The sequence below is a fragment of the Scatophagus argus genome, chromosome 4 (genome assembly GCF_020382885.2).
Source record: "Scatophagus argus isolate fScaArg1 chromosome 4, fScaArg1.pri, whole genome shotgun sequence".
Taxonomy (NCBI): Eukaryota; Metazoa; Chordata; class Actinopteri; family Scatophagidae; genus Scatophagus; species Scatophagus argus.
Window position 1 is genome coordinate 10,167,584 of NC_058496.1, and position 19,715 is coordinate 10,187,298.

Genomic DNA, 19,715 nt, shown 5'->3' on the forward strand with positions numbered 1-19,715 from the left:
ATTAAGTGACTAGGAAGTCTCACAAGACACACAGCCACTGTGGCATTTATATTTTACAGAGAACTGTACTATGTAATATCAAGAAACAAAAGAAAGAAATCAAGTTTTATTATGATGCTTAAATTGAAAGGAAGGGTGATATACAGATATCAGCTATGCAGAAGCAACCAATAGAAACAGTGTGTTTGACCCAATGTCATGGCTGTATGCTCAGTCTAGTAATGCTGTTCCTCTTATTGCAAATAAATTCTGGTTTTAAGACAGCTGCAAAGGACCACAGCATTATGGCCCAAAACATCCCACCTTTGAGGACACAGCAACTTTGAATACAACATTCCATGGAGTATAAGCACAGCATGATTTTCAGATGTAGTATTACATCCAACCACAGCCACGTTGGAGTGTATTGAGAAGGAAGATATCTTTTCTATGTAGACGTGGCCCACGTGACCTCGCAAACTCTCCTCCTCTTTTTCTTGACCAATGAGAGATCACAGAAGGCGGGCTTTTACTGATGACAGCCAATGCCGTGTCACGTTTGTTATACGTTTCGTAGTATTAGTCGCATCCGGGTGAGCACTTTGTGGTGAGTAGCTAATACTGACTGAAACAAAATAATGAATTAAGAAATGTTAATGTCCGGATTTACTTTTACTTTTATGACCACAATGTGCCTATAATACGCAAATACACTAACCATAGGTGAATGTTACAAATTCCCAGTTGTTTTCTGTCTCTAAAATGTTAAACCAGACAGCTAGCTAGTTGGCTTTAAGCTAACAGCTTGTCGCTAATATCAATGTCCGGGTTTGCTTTGTCACCATTTTTGTCTTTTTGCCAACTTTGATATGGGTTTTAGTTTGATGACTCTTAATTTTGTGATTTCGACAGGTCTGCTCAGGTTTTTACTTTGAAGTTCGGCTCTCGGTCTTCAGGATGTACGGATCCTTTCGGGTGCTGTTGCAGGTGCTGTGGGCCCAGCTTCTGTTTGGGTGGGTGCTAGGCTCCGAGCTAACTTTTGAGCTGCCAGACAACGCCAAACAGTGTTTCTATGAGGACATCATTATCGGCACCAAGTGTACACTAGAGTTTCAGGTACGTGGATCTTCTTTCGGCCCAGGGCTATGTCCGAAACAGTTGTCCCTATGGTTGTCGTTTTTAACGAGTTGAGCAGAGTGTAAAGTGTCCCCCCGAAGACAGTACTTCACATAAAAACTATCAACTCAGGGCGCGGTGCAGCTTTAAAATCTCGGTACTTATCTGGCTGAAGAATGCAACGTAAACATTGTAAAACAAACTCCACAAACTACTACTTTCACGTCGTTTTCATCCGCTTTCTCCCCACGTTATTTATTAATGTAGAATGAGCATATGTTTTTAGTTCGAGTGCCAGTCATTCCGCGTTTCTCTATGGATAACATTGTCTAAATCTGAATGATGGACTAATAAGCAAGTATTTGTGTGTTTTATTAAATTATACAGTAAACCATACGCTTATGTACTTTCATATAAATATGTGACAGTGAAATTGTTTGTGGTTTGTCTTTGTTGCTTAAGACATGAGATGTTAGTTATTTTCTGTAACTAGCTGAACCTGCTATTTATTTCAATATTAAAACCATCTCAGAGCCAGCATATTATCCACATCTGTCGAGAGAGAGCAGTGTTTGGCCTTTAGCACATTTCATCTTTACTGAAATTAGATAACACAAAATTATCTAATATAAAACAAAAATGAAATTCATAAATTGTACTGTGATATAATTCTCTGTATAAAACTCTATTGTCATTGTGTTACTGAATTTTTGCTTCTCTTGTCTTTATGTTTTCCTAGGTGGTGACTGGTGGCCATTATGATGTGGATTGTCGCTTGGAGGACCCAGATGGTGCAACCCTCTACAAGGAGATGAAGAAACAATATGACAGCTTCACGTTCACAGCAGGGAAAAATGGCACCTACAAGTTCTGCTTCAGTAATGAGTTCTCTACCTTCACGCACAAGACTGTTTACTTTGACTTCCAGGTTGGCGATGATCCTCCTCTTTTCCCCAATGAGAACAGAGTAACTGCTCTCACCCAGGTAAGCAGTGTGTGAGTGTGATGATGTACGTGCATATGCACTTGTGTGTTTGTGAGTGAATGTTTCCTTAGGTTTCTCAAAATTGCATTGTATATAGCATAGAATCATCTGACAATGGACCAAGTTTAGATTAAGTAGGACAGCAAATCATCGGCCTCTACATGAATCTCTAATGCTGGACATGTAAATATGCACAGTAATTGAACACTGAACAACTGAACTAATTCAGCTGTCAAACTCAATATATTATAGTCATAAACAAGTTAGATATTTGATTCTAAATCCTAATGGAGATGATTGTGGAGTCAAAAATCTGATTTTCTTAACTTTCTGTCTCTTAACAGTTAAAATTGTTTTTGTGGTGGGTGGACAATCATTAATTTTCAGCCACAGTTTAGATATCTGATAATGATTTGACCTTCCTTTTTGTTGCTATTTCCAGATGGAATCAGCCTGCGTGTCCATCCATGAGGCCCTGAAGTCGGTCATTGACTACCAGACACACTTCCGTCTCCGTGAGGCCCAAGGACGCAGTCGGGCAGAGGATCTCAACACCCGCGTTGCGTTCTGGTCCATCGGAGAAGCCATTATCCTTCTGGTGGTCAGCATTAGTCAGGTGGTCCTGCTAAGAAGCTTCTTCTCTGACAAGAAGACCACTACAACACGTGTTGGATCATAACAGTCCCTGAGCCCTGGCATCAGATTCATTACTTTCTTTATCCGTACCTTGGCTTATGTGCTTAAAGTGAGCTAGAATATCAGTGCAGATGCGAAATTGGATCATATCAAACTGCCAGACTGTACAATCTGACATTTCATCCTCGTTTAGCACTGATATTCTTACAAATTTTATGCAAATGAGTCTTAAGCAAAAAGGTTAAGTGTTTAAAATGTTATTGAGAAGTAAGAGAGGAAACGTGGGGAAAGGCTTGCTTGTAACTACCGTATTTGTATTTCAGGCAGTTCAAGCAGCTGTTAGTTAAAGCAAACCTTTAAATATTTGAAAATATTTCTAAGTGTGTTCATATTTTATTTGTGTCCTTTTCTACCCCCCCACCCCCCATCATCTCATAGGCTCTCTCCCTGATCTGTTCCACTTTTCAGCCCAAACTGTGCACTGAAATAACCAAGGGAATGGAAGTTGTAACTAAATGTGTAATGTAGGAAGTTGAGGATTTCTTTCCTTATCTGCAGAACAGTGGGTCTCACAAAACCACACTTGTAAGGCAAAGGTTTTGGTTGTGAAAAATCTCTTGCGTTCTTTTCTCTATTAAACCTCACTATATTGAGTGAGAAAGACTAGTTATTGTGTTTGCTTTTATCAACTGTCATTTTAGGTGAGTTATTAGTGGGAAATGTGCTATACAAAGAGAAAGGCATTCTTTAATAATAGTTTAAAACGGTATGTGTTTGGGTTGAATTTAGAGATGGATACAGTCTCCCTTTAGTGACTGCAGTTAATTCCTTAGAGTCTCTTTTTGCATTTTAAATTCCATTTGCTTGATTATGCATCAGTATAAAGCCATGCTTCGAAGTGACCAGACCTTGCTAAATTATCACCTAAAAAAATCTTAAAATTCCAGGTTAAGGTTTTTTTTTCATTATTACATCTATGTGGTTCAGTGTGGGAGACAAAGAAACTAATATTATTCTTGTGTTTTTAAAGTAACACACTGTGTGCTAAGTGGGATGTCAGTGTAACAACTTCTAAAAACTTTCACCGGTTTCCTGCCGTTGTTATATTCTGGCTTTGCTGTTTGAAGTGCAACAACTTATTTATCTTAACGGCTGATATTGTCCTCTTGGTTTTATACAGCACTGTTGTGAAATGCGTTTGGTTTTGCAAAATATAGCTTCAATATAAGATAATTCTAGTAACTTGAATTTCTAGTTGTAATTTGAAATTGTATCCCCTTGCTGACCACTCACTTTTCTAGAGGAAGGATCTGGAAAAATGTGTATCTAATATGTCTCTTTGTAATATGACTGGTTCTGTCATTTTTTAAAAAATTTATTCTGTCAGCAGTACTGAAAGAAATTCTAAACATTCAAGTTCTTGAGATTATCACTAAACATTTGAGTATACAGGAAGCACTACATATAGTAGTTGCAGTTCACCCTGGTAATGTCGCTTCTTAGGACAGGAATCACATTAAAGTCAGAGGCTCATTCCTTCCCTCAATGTTGATCTTTTCTTGCAACTCTTAAGACACAGACATGGCTTAAACATGAAATACTTGAGTATCATGGTCTCACTGCTTTGAAGTTTGCTTGTAGAATTTTCACAGTACAAAACATAAGTGAATGTGATTGAGTTTACCTCCTGGCAAAGCTAGTAACATGATGATTTTGATGATAAATATAACTTTTATATTTACAACAAAGGCACACTTACACTAAATCCATTAAAAGAGAATGTGAGGCTTCTTTGACTTTATAGTTTGGTTGCTTGTCAGAACTGCTTGCTGAGACCTGGAAAACAACTGAAATATTTGATGTTATTGCCATTTGTTTGTTCTGGCTTGGCTTTGCGTATTTTCTGATGTTTTCTCCTTTCACCATATGTTTATTGTCAGTTTTGGTAAGTGGAGCACTTTCAGACTTGTGCACTGACAGGTCAATTTTTGAGACAAATTCTGCTCTGAGGCATTCTGGGAATTTGTTAAGTTATTGGGATGGCTGAATAAACTTTCTGTTAAAATGTCACGGTGTTCATTTATTTAATCATCACAATCAACACTTCAATTTAGATTTTTGCATACACTGGTCATGCTTCTTTGTTCCTGTAGGGAGTGATATTATCAAGGCCATCGCAGCCACGTTCGGAACCGTTCAATATTCAACATGTCTCTTAATCTGGAAGGTACAGAGGAGGTGTTCTAATCTTTATTTTATTTTTTGCGTTAATTATTATTTTGTCATTTCTTTACGTGGTCCCAGGTACTTGCAGCGCAATAACCTCTTCGCTTTATTTTAATCTACAGTCTTATGTTTTTATTGGCTACGAAACAGTCCAGCAACCCTGTGATTGGTCGATCAGACGTCAATCATTTCCGCTAGTCGAGAAAAAAATACTGCATTGGATTTGCGATTTGACAGAAACGGAGTCGTGATCATCAGGTCCAGCCGTGGGTGGACAGCCTTTACATATATCTTCCCTTTAGCTGAAATTATTGCCGTGCCAGTTTGCTGAGTGGCTACATGGACGACCAGTATTCGCTGTCTTGGGGGTAACGTTTGTCGTTTCGTTCTCGACGTGTGCTTGTGAAGAAAAACGACTCAGATACTGGGGACATCCCCTGCTTGTTTCGCCGAACAAGAGACGGAACGTCGTTTACCCAGGCTAAGCTAGCTGCTAGCGGCACGGCGTAACGGGTGGGGGTGGATTCCTACGTCTCGGCCCTCTGAAAACAAATATATAACGTCTCAGGAGTATGTTGTGGGACAATGACAAGCACGGGAAGCGGAGCTAAAGGAGGGGAGCTTCTCGGAGAGGAAGACATTTCAGTGGATGAGTATCGGTTGAACGGCCAATAGAGAGGTGTTAAGTAAGCTAAATGGGGCTACTCGGTTAGCTAAACTGATCAAGGAAGTTGACTAGCCACCTTGCTTACTCGGCGACAAATGTATTATTGGATCAAGGGTCGCCTCAAACGTCCGAGTTATTAATAGAGACGGAGATTCACACAGCAGGTAGTTCATGCCAGTTTTAGAAAGATGAAGTTTAGAAAGTCACGAATTGCCGTGGATTTTGAGCCAAACGCTAGCTAGTTGGTTTACCATAAGCTGGAAAGTCGGAGCTTGTTGTAAACAAAGGTTTCCGAGCTCCACCGGTCCTCAGCAACGCTACGTTACACCTCGGGCTGTCTTTAACCCATTGTTTCACGGAGGTCTTTGCCTTTTTATTTAACAGCGAAAGTGACTCTGAAAAATGGATTTAAAGACCGCAGTCTTTAACGCTGCCAGGGACGGTAAGCTCCGTCTCCTACAGAAACTATTGGAGAACAAAGATGGACACGAGGTGACCAAGTTGATGGCAGAGAAGACAAACGGGGCCACCCCGCTCCTGATGGCCTCTCGGTACGGCCACCTGGACCTGGTAGAGTATCTGCTGGAGTGCTGCAGCGCTCCCGTTGAGGTCGGTGGGTCAGTTAATTTTGATGGGGAGACCATCGAGGGGGCTCCCCCTCTTTGGGCCGCCTCGGCGGCGGGTCATCTGAAGGTAGTCCAGTCCCTGCTGGGACACGGCGCTTCTGTCAACAGCACGACCCTGACCAACTCAACACCTCTGAGGGCAGCCTGCTTTGACGGTCATTTGGACATTGTGAAATACCTGGTGGAGCACAAAGCTGACCTGGAGGTGGCCAACAGACACGGTCACACGTGTCTCATGATTTCCTGCTACAAGGGACACAAGGATATCGCGCAGTACCTGCTGGAGAAAGGTGCAGATGTCAACAGGAAAAGTGTAAAAGGTGAGTGGGTTGCACATTCACAACAGTCAGCAACAACCCAACAGAGGTTCCCATTATTCACAAGATCTCTGGCCTTGAAATAAGAAACTGATTTAGTCTGGAGCCATATACACCTGATGATGATGATAAATAGATGATGGGGTATTTTATGTATGTCATTGGAAGAAATACCAGAGAAAGTGAAATGGAAAAACTGTTCTCAACTATTATACCAACAGTATGAGATAATAAGTAAAGCTTTTGCATATTTCCATTTGAAATGACTCAACAGAATATCATGAACTCGTGATTGCACAATGAAAAGCTGTGATGACTACGTCAGCTTGGGCTGATCCCGGGGGAGTGTCTGAAAATCTATTTTCTCCTTAGATGGTATTTTATAAATCCAGAGAATCCAGTGTCCATTAGTTTTTTTTTAGGGTATTGTCCTTTAATGAGAAGACAAGCCACAGGAATGAAAAGAAAAGCACTGTAATGATATCTTGCCTTAAATAGTTTTGAGTATCAAAAACTTGCTGTAGATATCTCAGAAGACAGCAGCTATGGTTAGCTTGAATTCATGTTTTTTGCTGTGGATTTCAAGAATTTCCCTCCAGGGATAAATAAAGGAATTCTGATTCTGATTTCAGAGGTGACTAGCATCTGTAATAGGAAAAATAAATCTAAAAATGTCCTTACAAACCTCTCAAACTATGTGTTCAACCAAGGATGGGTTACATGCAGAAGACAAATTCAGTGTGTGTATGTAAAAATACACATACTGCCAATAAAGCGATTCTGATTCTTCTTCTTCTTCCTAAACATGGTGCCATATGTGGTTTCTGTGTTCATCCTCGTGCACAAACTAATCAAAATTACAAGCAGGCAAGTGTTTTGATTCAAAACCACGTGGTTGTAGCTCATTTCTGATTTGAATGAATGAACGCACCTTTGACTAATTTGTGGCCGACACTAAATTCATTCACTTCATCAAAATCCAGAAGTGGCGCAAGTGGTTTTCCTGACCAGTGGAAGAGCGGGAGACAAGTCCTCTTTAGTCCACAAACCAGTGCAAGCGCTTACAGATGATATTGACTGCGTCGTGTGTGATGGTTGAGGTGGAAAGCACTCACTCACTTGCCGGTTCTTGAGACTATTGCCTTTCTTGTAACAGTTGAACAAACAGGAAGGAGTAGATTTGAAATTTGAGATATAGGAACTGGAAAATATCCAAAAACAATAGACATTGTGTTGATGGAAGAGGGCAAACAAGTTGGAATAAAAAATGGTAAGTGCCCCACAATCACAGTCTGTTTAATTTGTTTGAAAGGCTGTGGTCAGCTCTCTTCCTTCAGTACAACGCTGATTAGTGAGGTTGCCTCCTCGCTAACTGACCTTAATACTGTTTGGAGGCACATAACGAGTATTCAGACTAATCCCTGGATGTGGAAAGGATTCCCTAAGTTTTTGGACTAAGTTGTTTTGTTACTGGAAATTCAATTTATCATCCAGACAAGCAAAGCGAACTCCTGTTGTTTGTCAGTGCCTGTTCCATAAAGAAAGTTCAAAAGAGACACTGAAGCAAAAGAAAAAAGAAAGAAAAGGCACGCTGCTGCTGCACCCAAGTGCGTTGTGTCGTCAGGAGTAAGATGGAAAAAAATCTCATCGGTCTAGTTTTAGTATAGACAATGGTTAATCCCTGACCAACCCTGTTTGGTGTCATCTGCCCAAATATGGGTTAGCCTCAGTGTACTGAGAGCAGCCAGGTGTGTGAGGAGTTGTTAAATTGTTTATTTGTTGTTTTTTTTGTTTGTTTTTTGTTTTGTGTGTTTGTTTGTTTTGTAACAATGACTACCTGCGTTTAACTCCAGAAAGAGCCAGCTGTGGAAAACCTTTATCTTAATTTACATGACTGTGTCTGAGTTACCTATTTGAAGGAGAAGTTAGCAGGACCGGGACAGGACATGCTGAAGTGTAAATTCTATGTTTTGCGTGTGTGAGGGTCCGTGTTACATAAATTTCTTCACCAGAGGATGAGCAAATAGGCCCTGCGCTATTTGCACGCCCATACATACATCTGCACATGTGTGGAATGCATCCTCCAAGTGGACTCCAGAAAGTAATATAAACAGAACCGCTATCGGTCTGTAGTGTCCACAGCTGTTCGTGTACGTGCCCATTTGGGAGTATATTTATGCCCTTAGGCTGAGTAGTGACAAATGATATACTTAAGTGTTACTCACAATGCTTTGTATGCATAAGGTGTTCTTGATTTATGTATAAGCCGCTGAAAATCTTCCCTTAGTTATTGTCCTCGGATGAGGCTTGCATTCAGTATCTTCACTGATCGCATTTATAGAAACTGAAAATGGCATTTTGTATGTTCTCAGAGAAGAATTCTGAAAACATGAACACATGTGTTATGATTAGGGGTGTAACGGTACACAAAAAGTACAGCTCAGTATGTATCTTGACTTTGTGTGAAAGTTGCTACCGGGGGAAGCTCAGAGTTCAAATGAATTTTCTGCATGCTGCATTGTGCACATGTGTGCCAAATTGAAAGACCCATGCTGAAAGTTTTTAGTTTGTATGTGTGTACTGTTACAGCCCTAGTTATAATTCAAAATGTACTACAATCTATGTTACTGACTAGTTAGAATACCACAGTGTCTTAAATCACTAGGCAGCATCTTATGTCCAGTTAACTCAGTTAGTCACAGGAGAAGGTGCCACTCCTTTCTTTCCTGCTTTTGGCCATAATAAATACCGTGATGAGGATTGATGCTTTCATTGTATATTGATGATAGTGGACTCAATTGATATATCAATCCAGATTGATGGATCCTGCATGTCTTTGTTTGGTTTCTCAATGTATGAAAGTAACATAGCCTGCAGTTTATTGTAAGCTGCGTTCCCTTCTGTTCATAGGAAACACAGCACTTCATGACTGCGCAGAGTCAGGCAGTTTGGAGATCATGCGGATGTTACTGCAGTATGGAGCAACCATGGAGCAGGACGGCTATGGCATGACGCCGCTGCTCTCAGCCAGCGTCACAGGCCACACTAACATTGTAGATGAACTGACAACGCACCAGCAGGTCAGGATTTGTCTGCATAGATGTGCATTTGAGGCTGTTGCTTTGATGTTTTGAATCCATTTAAAATGATGTTCTTTCTTCTGAAGACAAGCCACATGGAACGCATTGATGCCCTTGAGCTGTTGGGAGCCACGTTTGTTGACAAGAAGAGAGATCTGCTCGGAGCTTTAAAATACTGGAAGAGAGCCATGGACCTCAGGTACATGGACAGTAATAATATTGTCCATAAACCAGAGCCCAAGCAGCTGATCATGGCATATGACTACGCCAGGGAGGTGAGTGTTAGTTTGAGTTGGTGATTCTGCTTTGCATGTCATGCTCTTGAAATAGGATTTATTCTTGCTCATGTTCTCATATTTTGGTAAAAGCAGCACACACTTAAGAAAGGTGAATGTTCATTGTACTTGGAAAAACTTAGAAACAAAGAAGAAGAAGTGTGTTGAGCTGGATTTAGGGTCTTAAAGCCAGTTGCTTCAGGAAAGCAGTACGTACTTTGCCACACGTGCATGGAAACCCTACGCTGCCTAAATTTAGGCCATTGTCTCGACCATGTAATCTTCTTCCTAGGTAACAAACAGAGAAGAGCTGGACGGGCTGATATCTGACCCGGATGAGATGCGCATGCAGGCGCTACTTATCCGTGAGAGAATCCTTGGCCCACAGCATCCAGACACGTCTTACTACATCCGTTACCGAGGTGCCGTCTATGCAGACTCTGGCAACTTTGAGCGCTGTATCAATCTATGGAAGTATGCCTTGGACATGCAGCAGAGCAACCTTGACCCCCTCAGCCCCATGACTGCCTCCAGTCTGCTGTCGTTTGCCGAGCTCTTCTCCTTCATGCTGCAAGACAGGGCTAAGGGGCTCTTGGGGACGTCGGTGTCATTTGAGGACTTGATGGGGATCCTTTCCAAGAGTGTTTTGGAGATTGAGCGGGCAGTTAAACAAAGCGGACCTATGCCACCAGACCCTGCCCAGCTCAGCAAAGCACTGTCAATCATCCTGCACCTCATTTGTCTTTTAGAGAAGGTGGCATGTACTGCAGAGCAGGACCACTTCAAGAAGGAAACTATCTATAGGTGGGTTACATTTAAATCACTTGTATTGGCAACAGTTTGTCTTACAGTAAGGAAAATCATTTAAAAATGACCCGAGTAATTTCTAACCAATAGAATAGTCAGCTGAAATAAGCAGTGCATTCCACCTCTGCCTCCTTTTGTGAATTTGTATCAACAAGTCACATTCATTGATGAGTGTCATAATCTGTGATAGTAGTTCAATCAAACCTGAAGTCCTCATTGTCAGCTGGGACTGAGTGCTGTTACCATGATGGCCTCTTTCCACATCTTGACAGATTCCTGAAGCTCCAGCCATGTGGTAAGAATGGCTACAGTCCACTGCACTTGGCAGTTGACCGAAACACTACCTGTGTGGGCCGCTATCCTGTCTGCAAGTTCCCCTCTCTCACAGTGGCTTCCATCCTTCTTGAGTGTGGGGCAGATGTTAACAGCCGCGATGAAGATGACAACAGGTCAGTCTTTTGTATTTTTCATTGGAAATGGACTTTTGTGAGACTCTTCTAGTCCTAATGCCTCCTCAAAGTGCTTTACACAGCATCTACTCTAGATTTAGCTTACATAACTTTCTGTTCTCTTACTATCCTCATTTTAATTTGTACGGATAATTTTGTTAATAAAAATAACATAACATAAAGTGTATAGTGGAACAAGTATTGTATTTCTTGTCTGTATAAATTAAGAAATTGAAGTACTTAGAAATTTTCCTAACAACCTTGCGTGATCATGTGTCATTAGGACAGTCAGAACAGACCAAACGTAACATGTTTTGTAGCATGATCTTAAAGCCGGGCTCTTTTCCAAACCTCCAGCCCTCTTCACATTGCCGCATCCAATGGTCACCCAGACATCATGAACCTGCTGATATCATGCGGGACTCACTTTGACAGCACCAACGCCTTCCAACAAACGGCCTGCGACCTCCTGGACGAGAAGGAACTGTCCAGGAATGTCATCCAGCCCATAAACCACACCACCCTGCAGTGCCTAGCCGCCAGGGCCATCATCAAGCACAGCCTCGACTACCGGGGAAACATCCCTGAGAAACTAGAGGCCTTCGTCTTGCTCCACAGATAATGATTGTGAAGGAGTGGAGGCGGGTGGATGGATGGATGGATGGATGAAAAGAGGAGAGTGTGTGCGATGCCATCGACAGACATGGACAGACTGAGGAGCACTATAGTTCAACACGTGACCCACAAGTTGCTTGAGGCAGCTGAAAGACACGATTTTGTGGGTTAGTGTTACAAATCCAAACTATCAGAAGTGTATGAAATTGAAGATTCGTGTGAACAAAAAAAATGTCCTTGTTCAACCAGGATAAACTAAAAATGAGTGGATCGGATGAAGGTATGAGTCAACATTTTCTTCCTCTGTTTGCCCTATCATGGAGCCACAGCTCTGACTGGTCACAGCCCGATCTGTGGGGATGTATTAGGAGTGAACTGCAACATGGACAAACACGGTTGAATCTCTGGAGGAACTGAGCAAGGGGTTTACGTATTTTTGCTTTAGAAAAAAATTTTTTTTTTTTTTTTTTGCATATTCCACTATGCTATTTATTGAATGAAACTTGAGAGATTTTTCTCCATGCTGGCTCCAACCCCGTCTCAACTTTGCCTGCTTCTCTCTTCTCAAAGCACGGATTGAGGCATTTCTACATATGCTGGGACTTCAGGTTATTTTTTGTTCGTCCCATCACTGTTGCCAACAGCCATGGACCCTTTCTCAGTCACCACTAGGTCCTTTTTTCTTTTTTTTCTTTTTTTTTTTGTTTTGTACTTTTACAATACATTTCATTCTTGCCATGCATCATTTGTCGTTCCCACTTTAGTGTGTAACAAAGCTTTACGAGAAGGGTTTAATGTCTGCAAACACCATAAGTGCTTTATTCTTCCTATGCACAGGCTATGCTGTTGGAAAGAGAGACTGTTGTATTCTGTGCCGGCACTTGTCTGTGCAATATCTCTCATGAGTTTTTGTGTTTACCTCATTGCTGCCGTTTCCTTCAGTGTATCCCCTCACTTCACTCAAAGAAGGAGGAGGAGGGGGGGTGCAAAAACCATTGTACTGATTGTTGTAAGAAAATTGAATGAATTTGAGTGCTTGTGTATGTTTGTATGTGTGAAAGAATGAGTGCCACACAGTGCGTTTCTTGTATGCAGAGTGGATTTTATTTTTTTCTTTTTTGAGCTTATACAAATTGAGGACAAGAGTTTGGTGAAGTGGCACTCATGGAGATTCCAAAATGCACATGACTGCCACTGGACACCACAGCGGCCAAACTGTCTCCAGCCGCTGGAGTGCACAGGCTTATACACAGAAGTGACCTCTTAACGTTCATACACGGCCGACCTTTAAATGCCGTCGTTCTTCTAATGATCATGATCAAAAAGCAAAATCTGTGTAGGTTTCCAACATTGGCCCACCGTGCATGTGCAGCAGCAGCAGCATTTAACCAGTCACTGCAGAAAACCTTTCTTGTGAACTCATAGACTCCACTACGGCGAGGGTAGCTCTGCTCATTTTGTACAACTGTCGTCCAATTGTATGAGAACTGATGACGCAGATGAGTAGGAGGACGCTGCGACGAACAGAATAGTAAAGCTTAAGAATTATCTTGTTTGCACATTAGCTTTAGACGTGTGGATTGGAAAAAAGGGCTTTTCATAATTCGTAGGATTTCATATTGCAGTCTATTAAACCTAACAGTTCAAAACCAGACATAGAAAATGTATGAGGACTCCCAGGGCAACTTGATTTGAATCTGCACTTTACTACAGCGGAGATTAAGATTTGATATGGCATTAATCAGATTCATGTCTTAACAACTAGTTTGACAATAAACCCATGTTGCACATATCTCCTTGTCCGAATGTCTTTATTTCCTTGTGTTGTCTGTTTGTGCGGCTTATGCAGATGGCAGTTTCAGTAAATGTTTAGGTTTCTATGAGATGATGTCTTATACCCTTGTTTAGGTCATTTCAGTTTTAACTGATGGTAATTTCCGATGATATGAAAGGCTCTAAGACTACATGTACTGTTAACATCAGGAACATGGACTTACATAGGGAGAAATGCAGCCTTCAGTCCAGACTGAAACTCGCAGGGAAGTGCTGAAAAACTAGCTTGATCAATGTTAACACAAGATACACTGGAATATAGAGCAAGTTACACATTACCAGTATAGTCATTAAATTGTGTTGTAACCAGTTAAAATATGACCTGCAACCTCTTCAGGCGAGAAGTTGAAATAGTAGGACATGGTAGCTTTCAACAAGTTGGTTTCTCTGCTTCTCTATCTGTTAATTATTTGTATTTTCCAATAGATTTCCTGTCTATTCTACTTTTACTGTGGGGTCACTAAGGGGTAGACTCCTTTCAGATACTTGAGCCGGGTGTACAGAGAACCTTTTCTGGACTGGAATGTGTGCAGAGAAACCTCTGACATTGCAGGCCAGGGTGTTCACACTGTGCATCCAGTTGCATTCAGGAACTTTCCTAAAAAAAAAAAAAAGGGGGACGGTCTTGTTTGTTCAAGACTCATTTAAAGCAATAAAACAATAACAATGGCTCTGCAGAGAACTTTCACTGTTTTTCTTTGTAAAGAAGTTTACTAACATTATTTGCCCATTCAGTCATAGAAAGCAACCAAGTGTTTGCTTTTGACTGGAGTGCAAACAATGAAAAACACCACAGACATCCTCTGGTACAGTAGTTAATATGATCACCATGTTCTTGTTAAATCTGGAACCACAGACTGTACAAGTTAAACAGTGAAATGATGAGGCTATTTTTTTTTATTGTTGTCTTTTTGTCAACAAATTCAGTGAGAAGTATCTAAAAATTGAAAACAATGTATTTGTGACCTGCTTTTAAAGATTTAGCTTTTCAATAGGAACAAATTGTCTCGGGTTTTCACTTATCTTGTGAAATATCTTAACAGAAATAACATTAGACCCACCCATGCACCCATTTATGATCCCTTGACGATGTATTTTAAGGACTTTTGGTGACCCTTGAGGATCACATTTTGTTGCAGCTTCATCCGCATGATAATAATCATTAAGTTAGCTGCTCTGTTTATTTCTCAGTATCTGCGAACTCTCGTGTTGTTACAGGTCCGTCACTCCCTAATGCCCTTTACTGTCATTCCTGTCACCTACCTTCTCCACCCACTCACTCACCTGCCCAGTCCCATTTTCCTTACCAGCCTGGATCAACATATACCAGTTAGGCTCCATTCATTCCCTGTCAGACTGTCTAGTTTGCAGCACAATGTGATTTTGCCAAGTGAAGACATGTCCCTGGACCAACATCAAACATAGTGTTTCTAGACCATCGTTGCCATCAAGCAATCACCCTCTGCTAGCTTACTGGCAAGCTTACTTGTTAGCATAGCCTACCTACTTGGCAAGCTAACTCGCTAACCCTGCAGGAGCTTATTTTATTGCAGGTAGTTCAGGAACACACAGTAATGGTGTCAAAGGAGGGCGATTAGTTGATGGCAAAGTTAGTCCAGGAACATGTCTGAGTTGGTAAAATCATGTCACGCCTAGTTTGCATCCACCTAGCTTTGCAAACCACCTTTGTTTTGTCTGCCTTCTCTGCCTGTCCTGCCATTTGGATGTCTGTTTTTGACTGTCTTCCTGGGTTTTTTGACTGTCTTCCTGGGGTTGACCCATGCATGAAGTTGACCTCAAACTTTTTTCTTCTTTTTTTTTTCTTTTGTTTTAACTGTGACGGTCTTTGTTTGGGTTCAAACTAACATTTTCTGAGCCGGGACGCAGTGATCCTTAAACTTTTCTTTTTAAGCATCACAAAAATCCATTCAGGAAGTCCTCTGTTGTTCTGACATTTGTGTCGTGTTGTTTTAGGGTGTCATCTAACAACGTGATGATGAAGTTTCCTCACATGTAAAGAATAAAAGAGTGGAGTACTGTTTTGATGACACATGTATTGCGTTATATAAAAGCAGTTTCAAATGCTGAAATGGTTGATGATTTACTTTTTTTTTTTCCTCCACCCCCTCCTCTCTCACAGTGAGGATCTCGCCACCTGTTTTCCTCCTCACATGTACAGCAGCAGCAGTCAGTCCCAGAATGTCACACCTATCCTGAATGTTCCCTTATGAGTCACTGCTAGGATCTCAAGCAAAGTGGAGAGTGGGAATTTCATAATTAGTCACGATCGCTGTAGGTATGTGCGCTGGGCAGCTGAAGTGGAACAGAGCTGGTTTGGGTAGATGTTTTGTTTTGTTGTTGTTTTTTTTTAAAACCATCTGTGTGTGTCATAGCAGAACAAGAGTCTGTTCTGTGATTTATCAACAAGGATTTTAAAACATTTGGGGACTACATCATCCAGCCATTTAATATATGTACAACATGCACCTCTCAGCCGCAGCATATAAACCAGATGAAGTGAATAATATTAATCATCTGTTTACAGTGCAATGTTCTGCAGGGAACCCTTGGGTTCTGGCAATCATGTGGACGGTCTTTGACACACACATCACCCATCTGAACAGCGCAGACCAAATACAAACCCTCAGGGCACAGGAGGATCCAACATTCTGATGCCGGTGACCACAAAATACCCCCAGAGGTCCTGTGTCCCTTCCCCCCACTGCCAGAGCAGTTTTGGCAGGGGACCTACAAAATATCAAGCAGGTGGTTTAAATGTTGCAGTCGATCGGCGTCTACTGTCAGAATCAGGACTACAGCTCACTGTGATTTCACCAGGAGTTTAGCTAACCCGAGAAAACCAGTTTGGGGGAAGGGGAAAAAAAGCAGTGATGTAAACAGGAAGTTTTTAGATTTGTTTTTAAACTCCTGTGGTTTACCGGCAGGGTGGCCCTGAAGAGCATTACTGAACTTTTATTTTTGCTTTTCCTTTTTTTTTTTTGCTTTATGACAACCACAACCAGAGTTACCTGCTAAAAATAGCACAGATATTATGAGGTGAGAGAATGTTATTTATTTTGACCATGTGTGACGAGTCTGATCCATCCTGTTATCTCAGCCGTGTTGAGCTCGGCTAACCTAGATTTCCTTCAGCTGGAATATTAACATCTCTCATTGATGGTAATTGTGAAGTATATGGTGTAGGTGTTTCTGGGTCTCTGTGTCTCTGTGTCTCTAACAAGGCGAGGCTTGTCAGAGCACAGTGTAAAACATGTGAGCGTTCATGTGGCGCAGCCCCCACTTAAACTGGAGGTTCACAGGCCCGTCAGCTCTGTGTCGAACTAGATGTTGACATAATGAGGAAGAGATTAAAAGGAGGTGCTGAGAGAGCGGCGTATAGCTGAACAAAGCTCTGTGCCGCAAGAGGAGGGCGTGTGCGTGTGTGTGGGAAGACGGTGTGTATAAAAGACAGATTTTCTAGAAAAATCCCTTGTCAGCTCAGAGGAGGGGAGGGTATAGTGACTCACCGGGTTGCCCATCAAGTCCCAGCCATGAAGCTGATGAGAAACGACCTCGCTGAGCTGTCTTTGAGCAAGACGCAGACTCCTTATCAGCTTACATATTACACAGGCGGGAAGTTTGAAGCCATTGCATAAACATGAACACACGCTTTATTGTATATAAAACAGGACAGGTTCACATTTTCTCACGTTTTAAAACCCATATGTGCATTAAAACACTTTTGCTGTCCCTACTGGATCTATGGGTCAAGTGGATATCCCTGAGTTAACTGCAATTTTACTTTCAAATTCCATCTTGTCGTTACTATCCTTCGGCTGTAACTGTCAATGGATGCACAAAAAAGTGAGTTTTGTATGGTTGTCCGAGACCGTCAGCTGAAGCTTTGTGGTAACTGTAGAATAAATTTTTGTTCAGATAGAAGATGCAGTGAAAGCAGAGTGTTTCTGAAACCCATACGGGTATATAGATATGGTTAAGGTTTTGTGTCATCGTGGCAAAATGTGGACCTGGAGAAACCTGTTGTAGAAGAAATTCCCCCAAAGGTAGTTTTCATTTCTTTGCCAGGTGTTGATATGCCTGCTGTTCTGTGAACAGATTTTGTCAACGTGATTGCATCAAAACTGTGCGAAATACAGTATACAGAATAAAACCTTCCAGGTGTTTGGCTGAGATCAAAATAAAGGCTAAGTGCAAAGGTGGGTGTGGTCCGACTCAGGAGTACTGACTACTACAATAATGTACAAAAATTTAATAGTGATGAGTCATGGTTTGGAGTGTCAACATTTTGGGTGTTATCTAGTTGATATCTAATTTTAAGACGGGCTTCATAAAATGTCAGCCTATCCTTTTAAATTGTGTTTTGAGTCATATCCTTAATGTTTACTAATTTTATAAGAATTTCTCAACAACTGATTTTGAACTGATTTCAGGAGACAGCTACAGAAAATAATGCATCATGTCTCAGAGGCCCAAGCTGTGGTTGAATAGAACAGATTTTCATATGATGTGTTTCTGTGATCACTGTTGAATGTTTATTCATGTTGAATAAACATTTTTTATTCATAAGACAGGCATCTCATGACAGTTTGCCTTGTCTGAAAAACAAGACCATCATCTGTTGGTTTGTGCAGAGACCATAAAACATGACCTATATCTCGATTTGGTGTATTAGAAATGCTTTCGGGTCATTTCTTGTGTTTCGTCAAGTTGATGATCATCGGATTAATTTTGATAAGGTCAGACAAAAAAACAAGGGATAAATGTATGAGTGAACAAATTAAACCAGAGTCTCCAGAAAAAAAACAATCCTGACACAGTCTTCACTCACTGTACACAAGGCTCCACATTGTGGCTTATTTTTGTGGCCTTTTGGCAGCGCTGTTAGCTCAGCCTACTTCTGTCCCGTCTATATTTAGGGCTGAATAATGCCCTGTTGGAAAGCCGTCCTACATTAAGCGTCTTCCTCCATCTCTCAATACCTGCAGGTGAACTCGCTTCAGTCACCAGGCACCTTTCCTCTCCATGTGCCGCTCCAGTCCGTCTCAACCTGGTGATGCTTCACCGACATGACCCACAGGTAGGCTCATGCTGGGACACGTTCCCAAGAGCGGCAACAAAGAGGAGAATTATGAATAAGGAATTAGGCTTATTGTTTCCTTTAATGTTTTATACTTCTTCTACCTTCTGCCTCTGTCACTGTCTGTAGCTCTCTGTGGCTGCCGCCTCCTCACACTCCATCTTTTCTGTTTTTAACTCTTCTTTCTCTTCTCTCTCTTTGTTTGTCCTTGGTCACCACAGCAGCAGGAGAGAAGTTTTTTGTTCCCTTTACTGCATCACGACTCAACAAAAAGCTAACTCCCACCTTTGTTTTACATATGTTTGTGTTGGGAAAAGCTGCTTAAATTTAGTTTATTACACAGTGAATGTGTGAATATAGTTCACGAAACCTGTTTTCTATGTTCTTTGATGAATCTTTTTGGATTACTTTGCAGACTTCACGTGGATTCATCCTGAGTTTAAAGATTTAGCGAGTTTGGCGGGTGGAAAAGTTACAGAAACTTTGGGAAGCGTCATACCTGCTCACTTTGGCTTAATTCACCTTCTAAAACTGAAACAATAGCTTGATGAATTGATAATTGATTGATAATCAACAGACAATAGAATATCTTTTCGGTTTTGAACGAAACACGACTCGCAAACTTATTACTTATTTTATTGGCATCGCATAAACTTAACTATTAGTTATTGATTCCATTATGGTGGCGCTTCCTTTCACCTTCATAATGCTGGATGCCTCCGTATGTCTTTGGAACCACATGTTTCAATGCTGTTTCCTGTTGATCACATTATATTCCTGTTATAATCCGCATCGTCGCTTCACTTCACTTCCATCCAGCCCTGGTAAATATGTCGACACTGTCCTCCCAAATGAAGATGGATCTGGCCTCTGCTCTGCTTCGCCACACTGCTGCAGTTTGTTTTCTTGTTTACTTTGATGCTTCGACAGTGCATCGCTGTGGATGGGAGGAGCACCTGCTGAATGTAAAATAAGAAGGTGGTGACTGAGAAAGTGGTGTTTGGAA

General features: G+C 41.3%; 2 protein-coding genes across 2 annotated transcripts; both read left to right on the forward strand.

Annotated features, from left to right (window-relative positions):
• Nucleotides 1-437: 437 nt before the first annotated feature.
• tmed7 (transmembrane p24 trafficking protein 7) lies at nucleotides 438-4,786 on the forward strand. The gene is made up of 4 exons (XM_046387633.1): nucleotides 438-586; nucleotides 892-1,095; nucleotides 1,835-2,080; nucleotides 2,523-4,786. Exons 2-4 carry the CDS (start codon nucleotides 937-939, stop codon nucleotides 2,757-2,759), a joined length of 642 nt encoding a protein of 213 aa, XP_046243589.1. The 5' UTR covers nucleotides 438-586; nucleotides 892-936; the 3' UTR covers nucleotides 2,760-4,786.
• Nucleotides 4,787-5,149: 363 nt separating this feature from the next.
• Nucleotides 5,150-13,570, forward strand: fem1c (fem-1 homolog c). Its single transcript, XM_046387632.1, has 6 exons — nucleotides 5,150-6,555; nucleotides 9,463-9,632; nucleotides 9,719-9,907; nucleotides 10,200-10,711; nucleotides 10,987-11,163; nucleotides 11,521-13,570. The coding sequence occupies exons 1-6, from the start codon at nucleotides 6,012-6,014 to the stop codon at nucleotides 11,783-11,785; spliced, it is 1,857 nt and encodes a 618-aa protein (XP_046243588.1). The 5' UTR covers nucleotides 5,150-6,011; the 3' UTR covers nucleotides 11,786-13,570.
• The last annotated feature ends 6,145 nt before the right edge of the window (nucleotides 13,571-19,715 follow it).